General features: G+C 47.1%; 1 protein-coding gene and 1 long non-coding RNA gene across 6 annotated transcripts in view; both read right to left on the bottom strand.

Annotated features, from left to right (window-relative positions):
• The window catches only part of BCL2 (BCL2 apoptosis regulator), a 230,546-nt gene that overhangs the window by 65,016 nt on the left and 141,475 nt on the right, over positions 1 to 24,055 (bottom strand). The window contains exon 3 of one of the 5 annotated variants that reach the window (XM_087869759.1): positions 14,559 to 15,962. The exons of the other annotated variants lie outside the window; for them this stretch is intronic. Coding sequence (XP_087725885.1) covers positions 15,858 to 15,962 — 105 coding nt within the window. The 3' untranslated portion in view covers positions 14,559 to 15,857. Of the gene's footprint in view, positions 1 to 14,558; positions 15,963 to 24,055 lie in introns of those variants that run through there. 5 annotated transcript variants of the gene reach the window in all.
• On the bottom strand, positions 639 to 14,482 carry LOC123787453 (uncharacterized). The gene is made up of 2 exons (XR_006778232.2): positions 12,048 to 14,482; positions 639 to 11,707 (listed from the first exon to the last, which is right to left on the bottom strand). It is a non-coding gene; the product is annotated as an uncharacterized LOC123787453 (long non-coding RNA).

The following is a 24,055-nucleotide window of genomic DNA, read 5'->3' as shown; positions in this document are numbered from 1 at the left end:
TCGAAGTCAGGTCTGCAGGTTTACGATGGGAGTCCTGGCCAAGTTCTTTGGATTGTTTCAGGTTGGACTGAATTGGATTGGATCGAATGCTCGTTTCTTAGATTGGTTGGGGGACATTTGTTGGATCTAACGAGTAGCTGGATAATTCTCTAAGTATGTCTGAATATATAAACCAGTAAATGAAATTCTTTTTGCTTGGCATGATTTATTCAGGGATGAAGAGAACAAGACACACTTCCACATTACTCCCAACAATGTGGCATTGGAGCGCATGATTCCATTACGTGAGACAGTGACACGCTCACACTTGTAGCATTGCTGTGTGGAGGTGGTTCTGACAATGGTCAGTGTTTTTGTCTATTTAAGGCAAGTGCTGCACGGAGGGACCAGGGATCAGCTTTGTCTCTCTGGTGCTGTTCGTGGTTTTGGGACATGTAGCCGTTTAATACATACCTGTTCAATGGGTACTTAAAATTTTCTGAATTCAGTCATTGGTTTAGATTCTGTCTTTGGCCTAATGCTCCACGACATGCTTATCTGCCTGTTTGAAATGATTCCTTCTATACATAACAACCTCTGGGAATCTTAGGAGTGGTCTTGAAGGTGAGAGCTCAAGGCATCATTAGGGTAACTTCTCATGTTACTAAATATAGATCTACACGCTCATTTTCATGACTGTTTAGTACTCCATTTCATATATTCTGTCCTCGATTTAACCAAATCTTTCTTTTTGAAACTTTTGCTGTCATAAATAATATTATGACACATTTTTGTACATGAATTCCTGTCCACTGGCCAAGTTGCTTTTTGGGGACAGATTCCTAGAAATGAACCCAGCTGATCAGTCATCACAATTGCTCCCGACTGTCACAAAAGGTTTGTGATGAGGTATTCTCATTCTCTCACTAGTTGCCCTTGACCAGTGACACCTTGTACAAAAGTCAGACAAGGGTTCAGGGCAGTGGTTCTCACTGGGGGCAATCTTGGCCCCAGGGGACATTTGGCAATGTCTGGAAACATTTTTGGCAGGGGTGCTGCTGGCCTCTAATGGGTAGAGGCCAGGGACACTGTTTGATATCCCACAATGCACAGGACGGTCCCCAGCCCAAAGTGCCAGCAGAGGTGAGGCTGAGAAACCGTGTGAAGAAAGGTTTAGGAGAAACTCTGATCACAGACCACAGAAAACCTAATGGTCCATCTTGTGTGTCAACAGCTTTGGTCAGATTAACACAAGATGAGTTAGTTAGCCTGGGCAAGTAACTGCTCCCTGGCAAGTGGGTGCCCTGGGCTCGCAGACGCGCTACGTTAACTTTTACCAGGAGAGGGCGCAAGGGGTTTCTTCTTTTTTAATCTATTGTTGACATTTTCTAAATTTGAGCCTTAGGAAAGCAAGGCAATAGACACAAATGAAATATGCGTGCAGTGTTCTCAGCACAAAGCTGAGGTAACAATCCTGATTGCTTGTCAAGGAACATACCTTCCCTATATATAATCAGGGATAAATGGGGCAGAAAGGGGTCAGGACAGATTTATGAGCAGGAGAAACTCTGCTTCTTGTAAAGTGCATCCCAGGATCCCACAGACGCAGCTGCAAACAGCTAAGAGCCCACCCTTCCAGGCTGCTCTCTCTGAGGGATGGGCGGGCCTGAACCTCCCACAGCAGCCAATGCCCGGAATCCTTCAGGACCCAGGCCCTGCACTGTATGCAGTGTGGCCCGACATGTAGAGGGTCGATGGGCGGGTCCTGCCTTCCCTTAGTTACCATGGGGTTTTCTGTGGCAGAACGGAAAACAGACTAAGCCCCTTGCCATCTGACCTTTCTGGCCATGGAGCCATCCTGAGAAAGTGGGGGAAGCGGGGACAAACTGGGGCTGGCATTTCCTCCCTGTTTGCCTGGGGCACGACACCAATACTAGGGGGCAGAGGAAATGCCTCTCCAAATATCCCTACCTCTCTGGGGCTGAACGAGTCCCTCTCCCGACCACCATCCCCTCACGTAAGTAGCTGTGCTCCTAAAGGACCTAATGGGCCGTTTCTGATATGCATTATAAAGAAAAATATCATTTCTAGAGTGAGATGAGCTAAAGTAGCATCTCCTGACCCAAAGAATGAGCACAGAGTTGCTGACGAAGCCCCAGGGTCTGGGGATAGCTCTCGACTTAGGGAAGGAGGTCTGAGTGAAATCCCAGTTTTGACATTTTATTGCTTCTAAACTTGAACAAATTATCTAACCCTGAGCCTCATTTATTTCACCCATAAAATGGCTGCTGTGAAGATTAACACGGGCAACTCAGAGCCCTTTGTAAACGTGGCCTCGAATGTGAACTAGTGGACATATTAACTTTTTTGCTAGTCTGCCCTCTTGCATCCTTGCTCCATCCCTCCTACACCTGCCCTGCCCTCTGGAGGGCCTACCGAGTCTGCTCTTTCACAGGAGTTCCCCCAAAGGAGTCCGCTTTTGGTTCTGAAGATGCCTGGTCATCGCTATAGAAGTTATGAGTTAAAACATGCAAATATACATGTGACATGTTCTGGTCAAAGATGGGAAAGTGGTAACACATTGCCCATCTCTACTTCCTCAGAAATTACAAAGTCAGGTTGTAGGGCTCGGGGGTGTCATTTGACCCCCCACCCCAAGACTGAATCTGGCCCCCAAGCTTTGCCCATCCACGACTGCAAAGTGCAAAGCAGACCCTGTGGTTTCAGGACCGGAGGTCCTGAAAGCTACTTTTAGAGTGCATCTTCTTGCTTTTTCAAACATCCTGATTAGGGCAATTTCCGAAGTCTGTTTGAACAGTCTGTCATTATTTGTTTAAGTTTGAAAGCTGTTTTAAATAAACACATGCTCATTTTATGTATTAAAAGCAACAAAGAGGGAAAAAGAAAACCTGAGCCATCATCATGTGATGCGGATAAAATCCCAGTCTGTACACTTGGAGGGCACCGCAACCCTGGCTCACGTCTGGACAGGCAGGAGCGCTGCCTGGTTCCCAGACGTGCACACTGGGTTACCAGGTGAGCGGCCTTTCTCCTTTAGCTGACCCCCCCTCAGAGTGGAGGTGGGCCGTGCCCTGGCTCTGGGTGCTCCTTTGCAGATGGCTTCTCCATGGATTGCAAATTCAGAGGCCACGGATGGTCTGAGTCTGAGTTCTACCCAGAGCTGGCCCACCAGGGCGGATGGGCAGGCTCCCGACCCCAGACCCTTGCTGCAGAGTTGGAAGTAAGCCAGGGAGGTGCAGACGGGAACAGACCATACTCAAGACTCCCAAGCAGCAGGGAGCAGCAAAAGTGTCCTCAGCCTCACTGCAGTTTGGTTGTGGGACCTCTCCCATCCGATTCTCTCTCTCTTTTTCTGTCTTATACACACACACCTCTCCCTTGAGGGAACTTGCTCTCCAAAATTTTCTTTTTCCCTCCAGTATCCTTCAAGAAGTTTCATTTAAACCTGATTCCAAATAGAATGAGATTAAAAAACAAATGAGTCAGATTGGCAAAAACTGAAAAGAATACTGAGTTCTGCCGAAAAGAATGGGGTGGAGATTGGGGGTGGGAGCCCCAGATATTCTCATGCAATTGATGGACTCCCAGGTAAAGATAAATTGTATTTGCATTTGGCAATGCATATCAGAGGCTTTAAAAATACTATCCTTTTGTTAGGAATTCCACTCCTAGTTATTTATCTTGAAAAAATAATAAAATGCACAGGTTGGTTTTAATAGTTAAAACATGAAGAGGACTGAAATGTCTGAAAATACAATTGGTTAGGTAAACTCATGGCGCATTGATACAATGGAATGGAGTTCAGCCACTAAAAATTGTACCCTCTATTTACTGGCAAGGAAACATGTTCCTAACATAGTTCTGAGTAAAACAGGTAACAGCTAAACCAGTGTCAGCAAGGTCGGGCCTCTGACTCATGGTGGTTCACAGATCTCCTTAAACACTGGGAAAACTAAATATGGCTTGGTTGGATATAAACAAATTAGAAATTCAGCTACATTCCACAATCTCTGAGATGAATGTAGATATTGACATTATACAGTCATGGGAGATCCTAAGGGGAAAAGCCAACCTGCCCTCAACAGACACACAATCCAGTGAGAGATAATGTCTCTCATTTGAAACCAACACATGCTGCCATTTTGTATCCTGCACAGGGCAGAAGATCCTGTCAGCAGTAAGAGGAAAGTAAAAAGAAAACCAGATAGTGCCAACAGGAAATCGAACACTGCTATAGAATGTCTTTGATATTTTCTATTTTTCATAGCTTTATAATACTGTCTCTGTGGGTCACCCCCTTTGTGACAACCTGAAGGTTAGGGAAGGAAAAGAAAAAGAAAAAGGTGAACCCTAATAACGGCAAAAACTTGGGCTGAAAGGAACAGACCTGCACCAGTATAATAATGCCCAGTAAAGACGTCAGCCCTTTTTGTAGTATTTTGAGGCAAATGAAACCTAGACAAGCACAGTGAATTACTGACAGTATACACTGATAAGCAGATACGAGGTGGAGGAGGAGAATAGAAACTGGGTTTGTCTTCTATGCTTAATGTGTCAGAACACTGGTCAGCAGTTGGTTCTTCTATCTCCCTGGGTGTCTCCTCCCTGCCTTCCTCAACTTGCTTCCTCCCATCCCTGAACTTCCTCTGCATCCAACCCTGACCCCATCCCAGAGCAGCCTCATCTGGCCTTCCAAGCATTGTTGAAGTAAGTAGCCCAACCACGCAGCCCAGTGCAGCTAGCTCTAAATTCATGGTCTCTAGACTCAGTGAGTTCTTGAAGCCACTCAGCACTCCTTTATGGTACCCTGGGTCAGATCTTTTCTCTGTTCCTTTCCATGACCATTCTGAATAGCTACCATTTTTCTCCAGTGTTCTTACCTTTTAGCAACTGATGTTAGCCCCTTCTTCTATGAGAAAATCGGGGCTGTTGGGCGAGAGTCACCACAGCTTCCTGTCCTAGCACACCCACTGATTACAACCCTCTCTTTCTCTGCTCCTTTCCACCCTGTGTTCTTATTCCACTGTTTCCCATTGCTTCTAGAAACTTCTTTCATCTATTGTTCATGTTCTCAACTACAATTTCAACCCCATTGTTTCTTCTGTCTCTTTTTCCTTGGCATATAAACATTCATATTTCCTCAAAATGTCCAGGCTGATGCTGTTCCACCCTAAACATAATCTGTCTCCTTGTCCTCCTGGACAAGCTACTAAACCCACCCTCATATGCTGTCTTCTCACCCACATTTTAATTCACTCAGCCCAGCTGCTTCCCCCATTGTGCCTCTGAAAACACCCTCCAGAGACCACCAACAGCATCCTTGTGGCTAAATTCACTGAATGATTCTCAGGTTGTATCTATTGAGTGCTCTGACACACTGGACACAGAGACCACTGAAAATCTTTGCATCCTGAAGAATGTCTTCTCTGCCTCCTTTATGGCCACCTCCTCCTCCACCTGCCCTGATAGGTATTCAGTGCTCCCTGGGCTTCTGTCTGGACCATCTTCTCTTTTTGACCAATCTCCTTCACTCTCATGGTCTTAAATACCATCCTTCTGATGATGACTCTGAAATCTTTATATCTGGCCCCACCTGCTCCTCTGACTGCCAGATTCCCATCCCAGTTGCTTTCTGTGATGTCCCACTAGAAGTGACAATACAGCCTACCCTGTCCCCAACTGGAATTATCACAGACCTGTCAAGCAAGCCTGCCTCTTTTCCTGCCTTCCCCATGCCCGTGCTGTCAGGTAAACCCACACTCCCAGAGTCTCCTAGAGGTTTCCCTCTTCTTCACCCCCTCACCCATTCATTGGTAAAGCCCACGGTCTGAGGCTGGGTTCCCCTAGAGGCTGACCCCAAGACGAAGATTTGAGTGTAAGCAGTTTATCTGGGAGATGATCGCAGGAAACCACTAGGGGAGTGGGGAAGGAGCCATGAAGTTACCTTATCAAGCAGGTCACTGCCATTGGCACCTGGAGTTTAATCCTGCTGGGAAAACTGGAGCCAGTGCAGATCATGCATCTTTTGTTATCCCACTAATGCACCAGGGAGCTGGGGTATTTATACACCATCTCCTTCCATTCACTGGCTGAGGATTGCTCCTATGGAGGCATCAATACCCCAGCACTTTAGGCCAGTTGTGCACACAGACAAGTGGGTTCTAGAGTCCAGAGAAAGTCCTCAGGGAAAGAGATGCAGATGCTGTGTCTTGTCGCTAGAGGCCAAGCTAGTGAGCACCAAAGTGGTGGTAAGGGCAAGGGAATCAGGGCTACACGCACCACCGATTTGACCACCTACATATTCTCTATCCCCATTACTCTCTCTCCCCAGGACTGCGGCTATCATTTCCCATCTGATCTCTCGGCCTCCAGTCTGGCGCCCTGGCCTTCCATCTCCTCTCCATTTTGCAGCCAGAGTGTCTATTCAGACTCATAACCTGTCACTTCCATGCTTAAGTCTAAATTCCTTAACATGGCACCCGAGACTCTCAATATTCTGACCCCAACCTAGCTCTCCTGCTCAGCTTCAGTCGCTTGTAAATTAACTTTGGTTCATTCAAGGATTCAGTGCAATCATTTTCTCTAAGCCCCTAGGCTGAGCTAGATAATCCTCAGCTATTCCTTGTTCATTGTATAATCTGAAGATGATCTGTTTACCTGTTTGTCTTCTCCTGATCAACTCTTAGCACTTGGAGGTGCAGGGACCACATCTTACTTATCTTTGGATCCCCAGAGCCTGTGTCTGTCACATATTAGGCACTCAACAAATGTTTCTGGAACTGAAATATTGGGTTCCTTTCACTATAGAGCAGGTTTTTCCAAACATATCTTAATAGATGATATTTTTTAAAGGAGAGAGTTCAGACAAGTAAATGACGAGCTAAAACAAAATTCAGTGCTTTTTTGGCATTGGTCTCTGGTGTCTGCCCATGAGGGGCTGATGTCCAACCAGGCTGTAAGTCAGCATTGGATCTGACTGGTCCGTGTCTGTTCCATAATGGTTGTTAAATATTTTGAATATCACCCCTGCCTGTGTGCCTTGAGTCTCCAAGACAGGGATAAGCTGTGCACTTTCCAAACTCATTTGACCATTTATTCCTGTCAGGGAGCTTCCTGCTACGTTATGAAGACTCACTTTGGAAACGCTGCCTGGAGGTAAAAAAGCAATAATCCTGGACACTGGCAAGAGAGGCAGCACTGGTGCCCATTGTACAGCACGGGGTGGGGGAGAGGCTCAGAGGTCCCAGGCTGTGTGTGGACATCTGTGGGAACATAAAGACCCCCCCACCCCGGCAAGGAGCTGGCACTCCACCAAGGGGTGTGAGCCTCATTCCCGATACTGTCTATATGACTGCCCCAGTGCACAAAGCCTACTGATGTGCCACTGCCAGGCAAGAGCGAAGATGCTGGGAAAGAGGGAGGCAGAGAGACATGCCTGGCAGAGATGAGAGCTTTCCCTGAAGCCGAAGAAGACAGTGATTCTCTGGGCTGCAGCTTTGGCTGAGATCAAAAGGGGAAGCAAGTTGCCTGGGGTTCTGTGAGTTGTGGCCAGCGAAGCACACCCGAGGAAGTGAGGACTTTTTCTACCTGAATAAAGCAGCTGGTGAGGAAGTGACTCCATTTCCCCCTTATCATGGGCTCGGCAGGATTTCCTCTGCAGCCACTTTGTGCTGAATGAGTCTTGAGGGTTCCGTGCACATAGCAGAGCTGCTTTGGCAGTGGCCAGCTTCTGTCCCCTACGGCTCTTCCTCCTTCACCCCCCCTCCCATTACTCCCAAAATATTGATTCCGGGTTTGGGGGAAAAGGAAAGGGAAAAAAAACAACCGCCGGGGAGCACATAACTGAAGGACACACAGCTGTCTGGCCTGCAGACTGTGAAGAGAAACCCAACATGAGACCCCACAATGACTCTTTCTACCAGGCTTGCGGGGCTGCTCCCACCAAAGCCATCTGCAGTGAGAGGGCTTCATCCTGGAGAGACCTCAAGCCGGGGAAGACGGGCTAGCTGCATCCCAGGCCAAGGACATAAAATGAAACTTAAGCCAAGTGTCATCTGGATGTAACTAGAAACCTGCTAGAGAAATGGCAGGAGATGAAAAACCCAAACAAAACACAAAACAAAACTTGTCTGCCTCCCCAAGTTGGTCCAGGGAAGTTTTGGTGTATTTTGTGATGCAAATTGAGTGGAGGATGCAAATTAGGCAGCCCCCCCTCCACCCCGCCTCCAGGAGCTAGGGAGGGCAGAAAATGACAAGCCCATAAGGTTCCTTCTTTCCTGAGCTGGGCATGGTATGAAAATAATTTGCAAGGGGGTCTGATGTTCTGGGGATCTTGCGGCCACGGAGTCAGGTTCCAGGTGGGGCCCACCTACTGGTGGAGACTTAGGCTGGCAGTTCTTGGGCTCTCCCAGGTTCTGTTAGTCTAACTAGCATCCGGGCTGGGGTAGGAGGTGCGATCAGGAGTGAAGCACACAGACAAACCCTCCCCACCCCACCCCAGCTATGCAAATACTGCAGGGGGAGGGTACTCAGCCACCTGCGGGCCTAGGTACCTCCTGTCAGGAGGTGTGAATAGTTCAGGGCTTCAAGAGACTGTAGGTGGAAATGGGCAAAGGGACATATGTGCTGAAAATATGTTAATAGTTGCGCCATTTGGTTCACTGTGTTCATACAATAAACCAAAACCAGGGAGATTGAAGGCCACATCTACACTAGATCTTGAAATCTCATCTTCAGGTTGCGTATTCATTCACAAAGCAGACGTTTGTGTAAGATGCTGAGGAGTCTTAAAGCTAAGTAAGATGCAGGCCCTGCCCTGTAAGACCCACTTGGTTATATATATATATATTCTTGTGCATTCATAGTAGCCTTAATGAGCAAGAATGCTTTCTCAATATATTCAAAGCACTTTGTGTGTGTAGATGCACTGACCCTGCAGTGCTCTGGGGAGCAGAGAAGAGACACATGCTGCTGTCCTCATGGCACAGCCACGCCGGCCCAGGCCCTAAGCAGGTTGCCTTCTGTAGGACATCATGGGCACAGAGCCACAGTAATCTGCCTTGCCGTGTTTCGGTGTTAAAATAAAGTTCCTTCATTTTTCTTCCTTACCCTCCTCATTCCACTACCTTCTTTTGGCTAGAAGCCTCTGAGTGCCCTGCATTTTCTTGCACTTGGCCCCTTCTTGCTTTGGGCCCATGTTGTTTTCACTGTGTGGCCAAATGATGCTATTGTGTTGGGTATGAAAGTCTGTCAAGCAAAAAAAGTGTAATTATGATGACTCAACGGTAAAAAGACAGATAGTCCATTTAAGAAACCAGCAAAGACCTGAAGAGACATTTCACTAAAGAAAATATACAAAAGGCCAAGAAACTCAAGAAAAGGTGCTCAATATCATTAGTCATTAGGGAAATGCAAATCAAAACCACCATGAGATGTCACTTCCCACCCAAGAGCATGGCTATAATGTAAAAAACAGACAATAACAAGTGTTGGCAGGGAGGAAGGGAAACTGGAGACCTCACATGTGGCTGGTGAGAACGGAAAGTGGTACGGCCACTGTGAAAACCAGGGGTGGTTCCTCCAAAAGTTGAACAGCTACCATGTGATCCAGCAATTCCACTCCTAGATATAGACCCCAAGGTAATTAACAATAGATGTCCACACCAACACTTGTGCGTAAATATTCACATCAGCATTATACAGAATAGCCCAAAATGAAAACAACCCAAGTGCTTAATCACTGGTGAACAGGGAAACAAAAGGTGGTACCACCATACAAAAGAATATTATTCAGCCACAAAAAGGAATGGAGCATTGTTTCAAGCTACAACATGGAGGAACCTTGAAAACGATGCTCAGTGAGAGAAGCCAGGCGCAAATGGTCCCATATTGTATGATGCTATTTATATGAAATGTCTCAAACAGGCAAATCCATGGGGACAGTGGATCAGTGGTTGTCAGGGGCTGGGGAGAGAGGACAATGAAGAGTGGCTGCTCATGGGTATAGGGATTTTTTTTTTCCTGGCGTGATAAAAACATTCTAGAATTACATAATGGTGATGATTGCACAACTTTGTGAATATACCAAAAGCCAATGGATCAATCACTTTAAGTTGAATTTTATGGAATGTCATATATATATATATCTCCTTAATTACATTTCTCACACTACATGAAGAAGGGGACTCAACTATTTTTACACAGCATGGAATTGGACAGAAATACTCATTGTTCTATAACCCTTGCTTCCCCGGGTGTGTGGGAGGTGGGGCTCTGTTGGTTAGAAACTCTGCACAATTTTTGTCTTCCTTTTCATGAATTCTTGATGTTGGAGGTGGCATGCTGGGTGAAAACTGTCCCGGATGAGAAGTCAGGTTAGCGGGTGCCGATCTGAGTGAGCAACTCACTCGACTGTCTGGGCCCTAGGTTTCCCTGATCTGAAAATTTACTGGTAGCCAATCTGCAGTCTACCAACTGGGGCTTACAGAGCTAAAGGTCTTATTCTCCACCTTTCCTCCTGCGTCTCCTGGGATGTGATTTGGTATATCCTGATGCGTGTCAGAAGCTGTTATCGCAACTACTGTAGCCCCTGACCTGGTCCCTCTGCCACGCTCTGGCCTCCACCGCCCTCCTTTCCCCCAAATCCACATGTGGCTTCAGAGCCTCATGCTGTCAGCTCCATCCTCTCGCTCTGTCTTCCTCTTGCCAGCATGGCAGCCAAGCTGCCATGGCCTCTGATGGACCTGGATGCTTCCCGTCTCTGTTTTAATGGTCACAATCCAGGCATTTGTCCCACAGACCTCTCTGCCTCTCACGCCAATGTAATTTGAACTGGCGATGTCAGAGTGGGGTGTAGTTGGGAAGCTTTGCTTCTCCTCTGTGGAAGCCGAGACTCTCCACTGCCTGATGTGGGCTGGAGATTCCTCGGACAGACTAGTATTTGGAAGATACCCACCCACTGTTCTTCCTTGGGTTCTGGAGCCACCGGCGGGGCTCCCTCCCCCACTCCCTCCCCAGTGTCTGGACCTGCCTCGGTAAAGTGAGCACGAACATCACAACTGTGCGCTTGGTGGCAGGTGACTGCAGGTCACTGTCTGGGCCGGCCATGCAGTGCTCCACCGGGCCCTGCGAATGCAAGGCGCCGCCAAGGTCCCTACCCCTCGCCCTGCCACTGCAAGAGTTAATTCATGAAAATATGCCAAAAATGGGAAATGAAAGCAGATGCTTGTTGAGTTCTGCCGTTTGGCCTAATTGCTGTCATCAAGACACCACTGCTGGGGGGCAGCGGGGAAAGGGGGTCCTTCATTTATTAAATGTGGAGGGCCAGAGTTCGGGACTGAACGTCTGATGCTCACTTGCTTAAATCAGCAAGTGTTGACTGAGGTTGGTAGTGGTGAGAAGTACAAAGAACCCGCATTTCCTAATAGGAACTTGCTGAAAGTGGCCTCAGCCCTGGAGGGTGCATGTCAGAGTGAAAAGAGCAAAGCAGCATGGGTTTCTATGGATGCCTTCCTCAGCGGGGCACCACCAGCCTCCAGTCAGGCCTGGTCTGACACTTGCTTGCAGGACGGGTTAAGAAGTCAGCATGGGCATCTTTTCTGGAAGCTCCATGATGTGCTGGCTATACGTTCCTTGCTTTGCCGACAGGCTCAGACATCTGTCTCGGACCAGCTCTGCCCCTGATGATGCCGGACCTGGTGTTCTCGGTCTGCAGGACGGAAGTTGCAAGCTCTGCTTAAAGCTCCCAGGATGTTGAAGAGGACCCCACCCAAAAGGATCCTGAGATATAATAAGCCTCACCCTGTCCCCACTGCCCCAATCCTACAGCCCCGTGAGTCACTGCGTGATGGTCAAAATGAGTAAGGCGATCCCTGAGCAGCCCATGGGAGAAGCCTGCCCCCTACACCGTGGAGCCAACCTGCCTAGGAGACAAGCACGCTCTGGGGAAGAGGCAGAAGCGCGGTGGTGAACTCGCTCAGTGGGTTCCATATGGGCATGCTAAGACAAATCTGCTTTCATTTTGTAGCTTATGATTTCGTTCAGCTCACCTGGAAAGACTCAATGTGGATAAAAACAGATGCATTTCAAGGCACACTGCCTGGCTCTTTGACAATTTTCTTCCTTCCGTATCAGACAGTCTTCCTGTACCCAGGGAAGACAGAGGACCTCTCTCACAAGGAAAATGCAAAGTCTCTGTCAAGGGCAACAGCTGTGTGTACCAGGACAGACCTCTGGGCAAGGTCAGGGTGCTGGTTCTGGATTCAGGCTCACTCCCTCAGGGATGCAGATCCGCTGCCCTGGCTTCCATGTGAGTAGATGTTTACTGTGAATCACCTCTGACGTGGAGGTTCCCCATTGCCAGAACAGTACAGGGCCATGTATACAGAGAGACGGAGACAGAGAGAGGGACAGACAGACACAGAGAGACTCAGAGAAAGAGACGCACACAGAGATCGGGGGGGCTGAGATCTCGAGTCAGCACAGTTTCCAGGGGGAGAGCGGACAGCTGCCTGACCTGCTGTGTACATCGGCAAGGTCAGAGCATGACACGTGCTCACCGAGAAAGGCCTGTCCTGTCCATGTCGCTGGCAGTGGCCACTTACAAGGCGAAAAGCAGTGCCCCAGGGAATCCTGACTTCCCAGGCAACTGCCGCTCCCCATCATATGCTCAGAACCGGTTTGGGCGGGCAGTGAGCAGCCCATGGGAGCCATCTGCCAAAGGTGTTCACGTAGTTGCTGGCTGGACCCAGAACGGGAGCAGAACCACACCCCGAACCTTCTGACCAGTCCTCGGCCAAGCGGTGGGGCTGGTACCTCACAGGAGGAGCTGGCAGGTGGGCGGTCAGTGCCCGCATCTCTGACCATGGCCTTGCAGGCTCCTGCCGTTGCTGACACCCTGGAGCCGGTCAGCTCAAGGGGAATTTCATGATGCCAACTGGCACGGAGCACCTGCTCTGAGCACGGCATGGTGCTCCGTGCTACCAGTGAAAAGCGAGTGGCTGGGGGTCTGTCTGTACGACAACAACTTCCTTAAACCCGATACGGCGCCTGAACCGAATCAAAAGCTCCACAAACACTCTTCTAGTGGGACGACTCAGAGACAGCAGTGTCTCCCTGGCAATATTGTTCACCTCTAAGGTCATAAGAAGAAGCTCAAGTCGGGGCTGGTGGAGGCTTCAGGTAGGACTTTGGGTCTAGCAAATTGTTATTTCCACTGAGGGAAGCTCTTGGCCAAGTGCATGAATCTTGGATCCATGTGTGTATACTCTGGATGGCTCTCCCTAGCCCTGCATGGGTCCTCTTTCACCAGTATGGCCTGGGTACTTCTGGCTTTGACCTCTCCCTTGGACATACCTGCAACAAGCAATACAGCCACAGCCACACCACTAACAGAAGGATTTATTTAGTGTCTACTTCTGGGATGAGTAGAGAGAACTCACTGTGGTGCCAAACTCCACGAGGGAGCTCCTATAAATGACATTATACAGAAGAGACTGGGGCCAGAGAGGTTATACAACGTGCCAAAGTCACACAGCTCTTTGTGGCAAAGCTGCAATTTGATTCAGGGCCTCTGCAACTCCTAGGCACGTGCTTTTTAACCACACTTTGCTGCTCTTGGGGGAGAGAGAAAAGAACTACGAGACCGAGGCGTTGTGGAGACAAGCGATAAGTATGAGAAGTTCAACAAAAAGCCTGAGGAGTGACAGGGAATGCCCGATCAGTGTATCAGGAGTCTTTCAGATGGGCTGGAGGGGACAGGAGCTGAGTCCAAAGGAGTGTGCGTGAGGGAAGAGAAGGAGGGATGGCATCTCGGGACATGGAAGCCAGGTGGGAGTTGGTGGCCATGCCATGGCAGGTCTTAAGATGGGCCTGTGTGTGCAGCCGGCGGTGAGTCGGAGTGAGCAGGGCCACATGGACAGAAAGAAGTCCCATGATTAGAGAGAAAGCACAAGTCTCAAGGACCGGCCCCTCGACACCAGCCCCGGGCACTCTGCAGAGCTGGATCCCACGGGAACATGTGGGGCATTCTGTAATTCCTTAGTCTGTGGTTTGGCCCTGGTGGCTGATTCCTCACGCGCCACCTCAAGAGTACTTAAAAATGCCGTGAAGGAGAATCCCGAAGGAGAAATTCCTTCCACAGTATTCAGGAAAAGCCCTCCTATGTACCGGGCGGCTTCACAGGGAATTCTGGAATGTGAAGGAGGCAAAATGTCCTGGAGTCACAAAAACAAATCCAACTTGAAGCCTATTTGGAATATTAACATAGGTGGCCTGGGAACCTCCAGAGCGGTAATCCGGTTTCAGTCCTTCCAAGGGTCCCTGCTGAATCAAGAGCGACTGAGTCCCCAGCAGACATGAACAGGAGCAGCTCCCCCACCACGGGCAGAGCGAGGGGTGAGGGAGGCACATGCTCCCCCCCAACACCGCCCTGACCCCGCTCAGCAGCTGCCCTCCAACACCGCCCGGACCCTGCTCAGCAGGCTGCCCCCCCAGCACCTCCCTGACCCCACTCAGCAGGCTGCCCCCTAACCCCGCCCTGACCCTGCTCAGCAGGCTGCCAGCCAGCCAAGCTGGTCTTTCCCCCACCAGGCACCACCGACTCATCTCATGACTATAACAGCTTGCTCTGCTGACTTAAATTTGGAAATTTTTCATAACTTAACAAAGCCAGAGACCTTTAAATTCCTAGGAACCTGCCCACAGAGCATTTTACAAGAACCCATCTGCTTGCTGTGTGTTTAATCCTTTAATGTTTGGTTCAGTTTGTTTCTGGAAGGCTAGTTTGTGGGGCAAGTTTGTGACTGCTGCAGTCGGGCCAAGCAAGCCAGAAACCCTTTCTTTAAAATGTCAGGAGTTGTAAGACAGGAAATATGTTCAGGGCAATGCCTCCGTGACTCCAAATTCAGGATGGACAAGCGAAGGCCGAATGCCTGGGTCTGTCGCTTTTGTGTGAGGGGCTCTGCGCTCAGCTCCATCCTCAGCACAGGACACCCTCCATCCTGCTGGGTGGGTTTACTGAACAGTGAGGTGCCGAGAAGGCTGGGCCTGAGCCAGCCCTCCGACACCTCCCCAACAAGCTCCAGACTCCACTGTAACAGGGACAGCTTGCTGGTCTTACACCCCAGATCCCTTTCCCCCTGAAATTCCCTGTGGGTTTCCATTGTCTTTGACTTCTGCTCTGCTCTCCCGTTCCCTTCTTGTCTTGCTAAAGTTCATTCCTTGGCTCTGTTTTTTTGTTGTTGTTGTTGTTCCTGGTCTCCCTTTGCCTGCTCTGCGTTTTCTGGAAGATGGTAATTCCCCACCATCTTAGATGGGAAGAGGACCACATGTTGGCTAAATGAACACGCAAGGCCTGTGCAGCCACGGGAAGGGTTTGGTCATAGCTGTGTGGGCTCCTGCCAGCCTTCATCCTGGTGGAGGGACCCTGGTCATGGATGTGACGGGAGAATGTGGGGCAGACTGAAACCTCCAGGAGAGGATACGAGTTCATGCAGGGTGTCCTTGCTGCCCCTGACCGTGGCGGTTGGACAGGACGCCAGGCCTGTGACCCTGGCTGGAGTCTGAGCCAGGTGCTTGCTGCACAACCTATGTTAACCCTTGCAGGTTTAAATACTGTCTGGGTAGTGGTGGGACAACTGGAGGGGGATATGTGGTAGACTAAAGAGCAGAACAAAAATGTCCAAATGTCACTTTTTCTAAGTTTTTAAACTCTGCCTAATTCTTGACAGTCTTAAGTCTTACAACTTTATAGGCTTTTCGTTTCCATTTAAACCTGAAACATCTTTGAAATGCTTTTAGAGATGGGGTGCCTGAGTGGCACAGTCGGGTGAGCATGCAGCTCCTGATGTTGGCTCAGGTCATGATGTCAGGGTCATGGAACGTCCGGCTCCGCACTCCGCAGATATCTGCTTGAGATTCTCTCCTTCTGCCCCTCCCTCCACATGCACAAGTGCACTCTCTCTCTAAAATAAACAAATTGTAAAAGAAAAAAAAAAAGATAAATGCCTTTTGAGGTAATCCTAACCTAGTAAAGTAATCCTAACCTAGTAAAACAACTTGAAAAACTGAGAAAAAAATATTAGGTTTATTTCACACACATCTAGGGTAGGGCGTTTTGAGAGAGGTCTGAGTCTAGGCATAAGTTTATGGTGAATGGTTTACAGATTCAAACAGGTAAGTTTTCCTAACTTGGTACATCATTTGGAAAAGATCATTTTATTAAGGGCAATTTTAGATGTTAAAAAAATATAATTTCATTGTCATCATGTCTGCAAGACCTTTTGTTCAAACTTCCAGACATAAAATAAATAAGTCCTACAGATATAGCGCACAATGGCGACTACAGTTAATAACACTGTATTGCATATTTGAAAGTTGCCAAGGCAGATTTTAAACGTTCTCGTCACAAGGAAAACATTGCCATTACTATGTGTGATGATGGGTGTTCACAGACTTACTGTGGTGATCATTTCACAACATAAATAAATATCGAATCATTGTTGTACACCTGAAACTAATGTAATGTTATACGTCAATTCTATCTCAATAAAAAAAATAAAAATGTACTGCCATCAAGTCTATAGGACGTTTTGCTAAGAAAGAAAGAATTCCAAGTATTAATGTTTGACGATGGATTCCACCCTTTCAAAGGCAAAAGCCTGAGCAGAGCTATGCCCTGGCTCAGAAAATCATCACGTGATCCTTGGTCACTTCACAATCCATGCAGTGGGCAAGCTGCGGGGTCTGAGCGTCTGCAACTGGCTCAGGCTCTCTCTTTGCTATCAAGGGAGTCACCTTCCCAGGTCTCGAGAGCCTCATTAGTGACAGGAAGAGAAGTTTACATAACTTGTGGATTTGGGGCACTCTGTTTTGTGTCTGTGTGTCAGAAGCAGGGAGGACGGAAAGGGTTATGTAACCGGGACACGGGCAGACACACAGGCCACTAGGGCCTTTTTGGATCTCATCAAAAGTCCCAGAGTTGCCATTCCATTTATTTCAGATGCAAAGGGAAGCCTGGATCCTAGAGCTGGTTTCATGAGAGGAAACCTGGGAGTAACTGCCCTCACACGGAGAGAAGTTAGCAAAGTGCTTGATATTCTAGACATGGGAAGAAACAACTGCCCAAGCCATCAAGGCACCAGAAATGAGAATCTCAGGGATGGTTCCTAAAGTCCCAACTATCTATTCCAACAGCTGTGTAACTACGGTTCAAACGAATGAGAGCCATATTTCAATAATGTAGAGATGATTTTATGAAGAATTAACAAACATCTTCCTTGGATGTGTCCTACTTACCACTCATCAACAATATTTATTAGTGGTAAGTTAACACATCAACCAAAAGGAACTTTATGGTTTTCAGTCCAGTTCCTCAGACAACAGAATCATGTTACTCAGGATAAGTGTGCTATTCCTTTTCAGCCCCTCCAGCATTTCTTGGATCTCCTAGAGTACCTCCTTTGAACTGAAACTTTCCATTTTTAAACCTTTCCCCCAATGTCCCTCCAGGCTCCCACCCCCTGTTAATTACAGAGAAAATCCATTCAGTCATTTTTGGGTTATCAGACTGTGGAAAATTTGTTTTTCAAGCTTTAGAAGATTGTTGAAGTGCCTTTTTCTTTCTCTCTCTCTCTCTCTCTCTTTTTTTTTCTTTTCTTTTTCATTTCAGATAACTCAAAACTGGTTTGGATCCATGACATCAACCTTGGCATGTACAAAGAATAAGGAATGAGGACTTTGCCTTGTTTGGAACCAAAAGAGAGGAATATCCACTCTCTCTTTTCCATTTTCATTAGGACAGTATTTTTTCCTTTTAGTTGGATGATGTATACTTTTAACATTCCAGGAAAAAAGTGTCAGTGATATGCAAGTCATAATAAAAGAAAATCAAAAGAAATGCAATTACAAGGGACAAGGAACTTCATCATTTTTAGTACGAAATGCCCTGAGGAAAATCTAATTTTAAAAATTACCAGCACCATATAAATGAGAAGAGAATATATGAAAAGATGTGTTATTTTAAAACTTAATTTAATCCTTAATCTTTCTGGCTCTGGGACTTTTATCCTTATTTTTAAAGGCCAAAAGTTATCAGGTGCTGGGTAAGGAGTAAACCTCACACTAATGCAATGTCATAGTAGAAAGTGACAACGGGTCCTCCTGGTCTCGGTTTGCTGGCTGGAACACAGTGGGACACAAAAAGGGTTATTAAATAAAAAGGGAACATGCACTGAAAATGAAATGATAGCCTTCTCTTTCCCATTATTATGAAGGTACTTGTGAATGAAAACGAACATTTACATGACATACCATAGTTGATAAAGTGCTCCCGTATCTATCAACTAGTGTGAACCTCACAACAACCCACAGGTCAGTTATGACTGTTGTCACCCCCATTTTACAGATGACCAAAAATATGTAACTTTTCTAAGGACACACAGTTAATCGATAGTGGAACCAGGACTCAAACCCAAAATTGTGACCTAAAATACCTTGCCTCTCCACTCTATCACACAGCCTCCCTAAAGAGAGTAATGACTCCCAGCAAAATGGGCTTGCACAGAGCCAAGATGTTGTAAGCTTGAATACAGGAGGGACTTGCTCACATATAACATCTCTGTCTCTCTGAAAAAGTTTAAATTATGAGAATAAAAAATCAAGCTAATTTCTATCATAAATGTTGGTTGATAATAGAGGGTTTCAACTTATTTCTGCCTATGTCACCATTCTAGCCCAGTGAGATTTAATTTTGCCACCCTCAACCCATATTTAAAAAAAAAACCTGGAACCATTCACGTATTCAGAGAGAGAGAGAGAGAGAGTCCAAATAATAATGCAATAACACAGCCTTCCTTAAAAGCCTTTTCTTGATGGAATCTCCAATTTTTCTTTCCACTGTTATTACAGTGGCCTGGCAGAGGCTTTAGCAGTGAGGAAGAGAGAAGATGCCATTAATAATATTGATTTCTAACCTTTTATCTAGTTTTCGTTTGAAATCAAGCACAATGCTTAACTCTCCAGAAAGGGTTCTCTTGACATAAGGCTTTTAGATTTAGGGAGAGACGTTTCCTTTGTCCAGATATGAATTTCCCCCACATTGCTTAAGTCAGGCTGAAAATGAAAACAAAACCAAACACAAAAACCAAAACAGAGATCTGGTAGAACGCCTGTTGTTGTGCCTCTCCTCTCCCTTCAGCAATGCCACTTCAAGACTGGGTTCCACAAAAAAGCACCTGCTCTTACCTTGTAGCAACAGTGGTGGATGCAGTAAGGCCCAAAGCCAAAAAAAAAAAAAAAAAAAAAAAAACCAGAAAAATCACTTTTTTTTTTGTCCCCTGGGCATTGTAATGATTTTTCTTCTCTTATTGCTATGTATATCTACTCCTTTCCCCCTCTTCCCTTATCCCTATTAATTTGCTATCACCCTTTCACTTCACACTTGTCTTTGCTCTTATCATTCTCTCAAGTTACATCCCCCTGGGCTGTGAAACTGTCATTACTAAGCCTTCTCTCTACCCAAGAGCCTGGAACAAACTCTAAAACCATACTCTGCTTGGCCTTTAGTGAGCTGTTCCAGTCTGATAAACCAGCAGTCTCCATGTAGGGATACAGAGGTGAATTTACATAGGGATGCCTTAAAAAACGCCAAAGCTTGGCTAAGTCATTGTGCAGACCTTCTGGTAAAAACAGTTCTAGAAAGGTCAGGCTGCGACATAAAATCTGATGTTTGGGAAGGCGTTCTCCTGGTTGGGAGAGTGGGGACTGACTCTCCAACCTCCATGGGGTGACTCCAGATATATTATTCTAGTTTGACAGGCAACATTTTTCAAAGAATACCAAGCCATGTCTCCACCGAGCAGGCAAATGGGCCGGCCTTTTTTCATCCTGACCTCACTGAGCTCTCATTTTAGCTTCAACAAATTACTTGATAAGTCATCTTGGTTTCCCCTTCTGTAATGCAGTCAGGGGCATTCCCTGCTTCTCTCTCATCTCTCCAATTGCTCAAAGGGAACTTTCCCCTTCTTGTGTTTTTTCTATAAATTAGCCTGATTGATCAAATTAATCTGTTTAGATTTCCCCCCAAAATTCCCTTCCCCACACTGACAGTGTCTGTTGTAACCCTAAGCTACTTTCCCCTCTGGCCCATGTACCTCCCCCCACACCAGTCCCCCTGCCTAACCATCCATCCCACATTACTGGCTGGGTACAGTTATGTGACTAGCATGACCTAAACTCTGGGGTGAACTCAAGAGAGAATCACAAACATTCTTCTCCCTTTAGTCGGGGACAAGGCTGGGAGAAGCCAGGAGGGAGCGATACGAGAAAGGAAAAACCTAAGTGGCGTGGAGACACGGGCCGCGGGAGTTCAGAGAAGGGATGAGACGAAGCAGGCCAGTTCATCCAGGCAAGGGGGCCACAGTGGTGAGGGGCTGGGGTGAGGGTGACAGCACGAGCTAGAGGCCGAGGGAGAAATGTGTACCCAGGCCTGACTGCGTGGGTTTAAAAACAAAATCTCATGGAGAAGATAATTGAAATGAAAGTCGGAGCTTATTAAATTTCTGTAGGCCCAACCCAATTTCTCATCATTCCCAGTCATGTGGATACATGCTAATTTCCTTGGCAGCCTTAGATAAAGCTCTTAATATGATTTGAGTCCCTTAGAGATTAGCACTATTATAAATATAAATGTTCAAACACAAGCGAGTTGAAACCAAATGCCCCCCAAACACTGGCTTTCTGTTATAGGAAGGTTTTCAGTGGAGCACTGAGCCCTTGGATAAATGAGCTAGGGAGCAGAGTTAAAGGGGCCCGTTGGCTAAATCTCAAGGCCAGGCTCCTTCACAGAAAGGAGTGAAGCGGGTAGCGGCTCCTGACATATATAATCTACAGCAGCTGGCAGGACAGCTTTGGACGACATTCTGAAAAACACGAATTCAGAACCGCAAGTAGGGGCTTGGGTAGGAGATACTGAGACCCTGATCAAAACAGTCTTTACTCAGTGGCCAACCTGCAAAACATCTCCTTCGGGTTCCAACCGCCTTTTACAGCTTACAAGAGACTCACTAACAAATAGTTATAAATAGACATCAAGGAGTTTGTTTATTTAACTAAGAGAAAACAATGTTCAGCTTCTTTAGAAACGTGTATTTGACACCAAACCGAGGTAACTGTTATGGGACCAGAAACGGAGCACACCATACTGAGCCTGGTGTTTTGATGTGGTCATTATTCGCTAAGCAGAGCCGCCACTTGGCAACAACACTTCGTGTATGCCCAATTCTAGGTACTTGAAAATTTAAAAACAGATGCCTTCCAAGAGATTCTAAAATTAAAGATTTTTTTTTCATTAATTGGTAAGAACCTTCCCCAAATTCATCCACATGCCTGACATTGTGCTGTTAAGTGAAATCAGAAGGGATTGTGATGATGAAATCTATTCTTTAATTTTTCTAGCATTTGGGCACAGGGCTTTGTGTTAAATTAGCCAACCCGTCTATCGGCAGAGTGCCGTCCTGAAATGTTCTTACTACTAAATAATGAAGTGAAAAGTATTCCCAGGAGACAAAAGAATAAGAATTCATGGGCCTGCCCTCAGCACCTACTAGAGGTTCCTTTCTTACCTGAAAATGTAATTACTTGGGTTTGGGGAAATTAGAGAATACCCATTAGAGCAGGATGGTGGACTAGTGAGGTGACAAGGCCTCACTGTGTCTTCAATTTTGGTATTTTCTACCTATTGGACAATGGCTCCTTTGGCAGATAATGTAAGAGGCTGGAATATCCATACGACTTCATCTCTCTCTCACCCGAGAAATGACCTCCCTCGGCCTCTGATTCTGTGCCTCCTCCTTCCACCCCTCTTGGATGAAGCCTAATGGAGGGAAAGGAGCAAGAGCACTCAAATGGGCTCGAACCTGGACTCTGCACATTACCAGCTGCATCAATGAGTTGGATGAGTTACCTGTTCTTTCTTTCTTTCCCGGGAATGTTTCAATCTAACTCATGTGAGATGAGGTCTTAAACTCTTTGAGCCTCCAATTCTTAATTCATAAAACATGGAATGTAAGACTCTAGTTCTACAGTCATCACTAGGATAAGGGACCTCTGTGAAGCACTCAGCACAGGGACTGGCATCCATCCAGTAATTGCGATTTCCTTCCACTCCTCTCTTGTCTTTCCATTTAACTGTCAGAGATCTCGATGTCCTTTTCATAGGGACTTTCTTTATAAGGAGGTGGTAGGAAATGCACACATGAAAACAGCAATGTGCAAAGTCTGAAGCTAGTAAATTTCTCTTTTCAGGGCTTGATGTTTTTTGTTTTGTTTTGTTTTTAAAGATTTTATTTATTTATTTGACAGGATAGAGACAGCCAGCGAGAGAGGGAACACAAGCAGGGGGAGTGGGAGAGGAAGAAGCAGGCTCATAGCAGAGGAGCCTGATGTGGGGCTCGATCCCATAACGCCGGGATCACGCCCTGAGCCGAAGGCAGACGCCCAACCGCTGTGCCACCCAGGCGCCCCAGGGCTTGGTGTTTTTGATCTTAGGATCTTATTGCTTAGCATCATTAGTCAAGGTGATTCTTAAAAAAAAAAAAATCTCAAACTAGACCCGATGCCTTTGAGTGGTCTGCTACAAGCCCAGGAGAAGAGTTCTAGAGTCAGTAGAAGCTACTGCCTCCAGATCTCAGTGCAGAAAGGCCAGCCTGGTCCTCATCAGGCAACAGAAAGAACATCTAACTGTACTAAGTCATGAGGTCCCCACCTGGAATGCTCCGCGCAGGCTGGATACTTCAAAAAGCCAATGGAAGATCCAGAGGAAGACAGAGAGCTGGTATAGTCAAGAGGAGAGGAGCCTTCCACAGGACAATAATGTTTACAAACCAGATGTGGCCCTGGAAAGGGGCAGCCTGACTGTGGAAGCTGGGGATATTCATGAACTCTCAATGGTACAGAAAGGAAGAAAATAATTTCTTCATCACATCCCTGAACCTCCCAACCATGGGTCAGTCTGTCAACCCGGAGTAGGTAGCTTTAGGGACACAAGTAATGCAGTGCTATTCTGCGCATGGGGAGGGACTCAGGGAACTAGCCGCCCCCAAGCGGTAGAGACCTCATTCTCTTCCTTGATTTCAGCTACAACTTTGCTAAGGGCCCTTTATGCCGATGGTGGCCCAATGAGCCATCCAACCCTAATCCAGAACCAATGTATCCACATATACATCAGGTACCTCAAATCCAACACACTCATTAAGGGAACTCCTTAAGCCTTCCCCAAATCTGCCTCTAAAACCCCAGTCAGTCCCTGGGCAGCCTTCCACCTAATGGGAAGCCCAGAAGTGACTCCCAACTTCTCCTGCTCCCCTCCCTACCCATACCTGTCACTGCCTTCTCTGCTACACGATGGCTCCTCTTTCCAGTCTCTGATGCCAGATCCCTTCACCTTGCTGCATTGTTCCTCATCTGCTTACACCACCCTGTGTCCCTCCAGCCTGCCCTCAGCCCTGCTGCTGGGGGTTCCTCTTAAACCACAAACGATCTCTCTCATTCAAATGCCCCAAGCGACTCCCCATTACCCAGGGAGTGAACTGGCCCTGTCCCACGCCTCCAGCCCCACCCAGCTCATGCCTTAAACTCCATGGAACTATGGGCAGCATCAGCCCAAACTGCATACCTCCAGCTGATCCCGGCTCCCACCACATCCTCGGGCCTCTCAACAATCTGTTCACACATCACCTCCTCCATGAAGCCCTTCCTGACTAAGTCCCATCACCTCCCCACCATACCCATCTCTGCTTACTACCAGGCTCACTGCTACAGCCGACTCCTTCCCCTCCAGGGTGGCACGGTCCGCCCTTCATCTCATTCTTGTCGGGCTCTCACGGTGCCTGACACCTGGTAGAAGCTGTGAGTTTGGGGAGTGACTAAATAAAGGAATCAAAATTAAAACAAGTTCAACAGCACAATCCACAAAGACTGTGCCGTGCTCAAGAAAGGCGGACCTACTACGTGTTAGAGGAGAATCGAGGGGGTGGGTGGGACTGATAGCCATAGGGTG

This window comes from Ursus americanus, chromosome 19 (genome assembly GCF_024610735.1).
Source record: "Ursus americanus isolate L20-20 chromosome 19, mUrsAme1.1.p, whole genome shotgun sequence".
In the NCBI taxonomy this organism is placed as follows: Eukaryota; Metazoa; Chordata; class Mammalia; order Carnivora; family Ursidae; genus Ursus; species Ursus americanus.
This window is presented reverse-complemented; position numbering and strand designations above follow the sequence as displayed.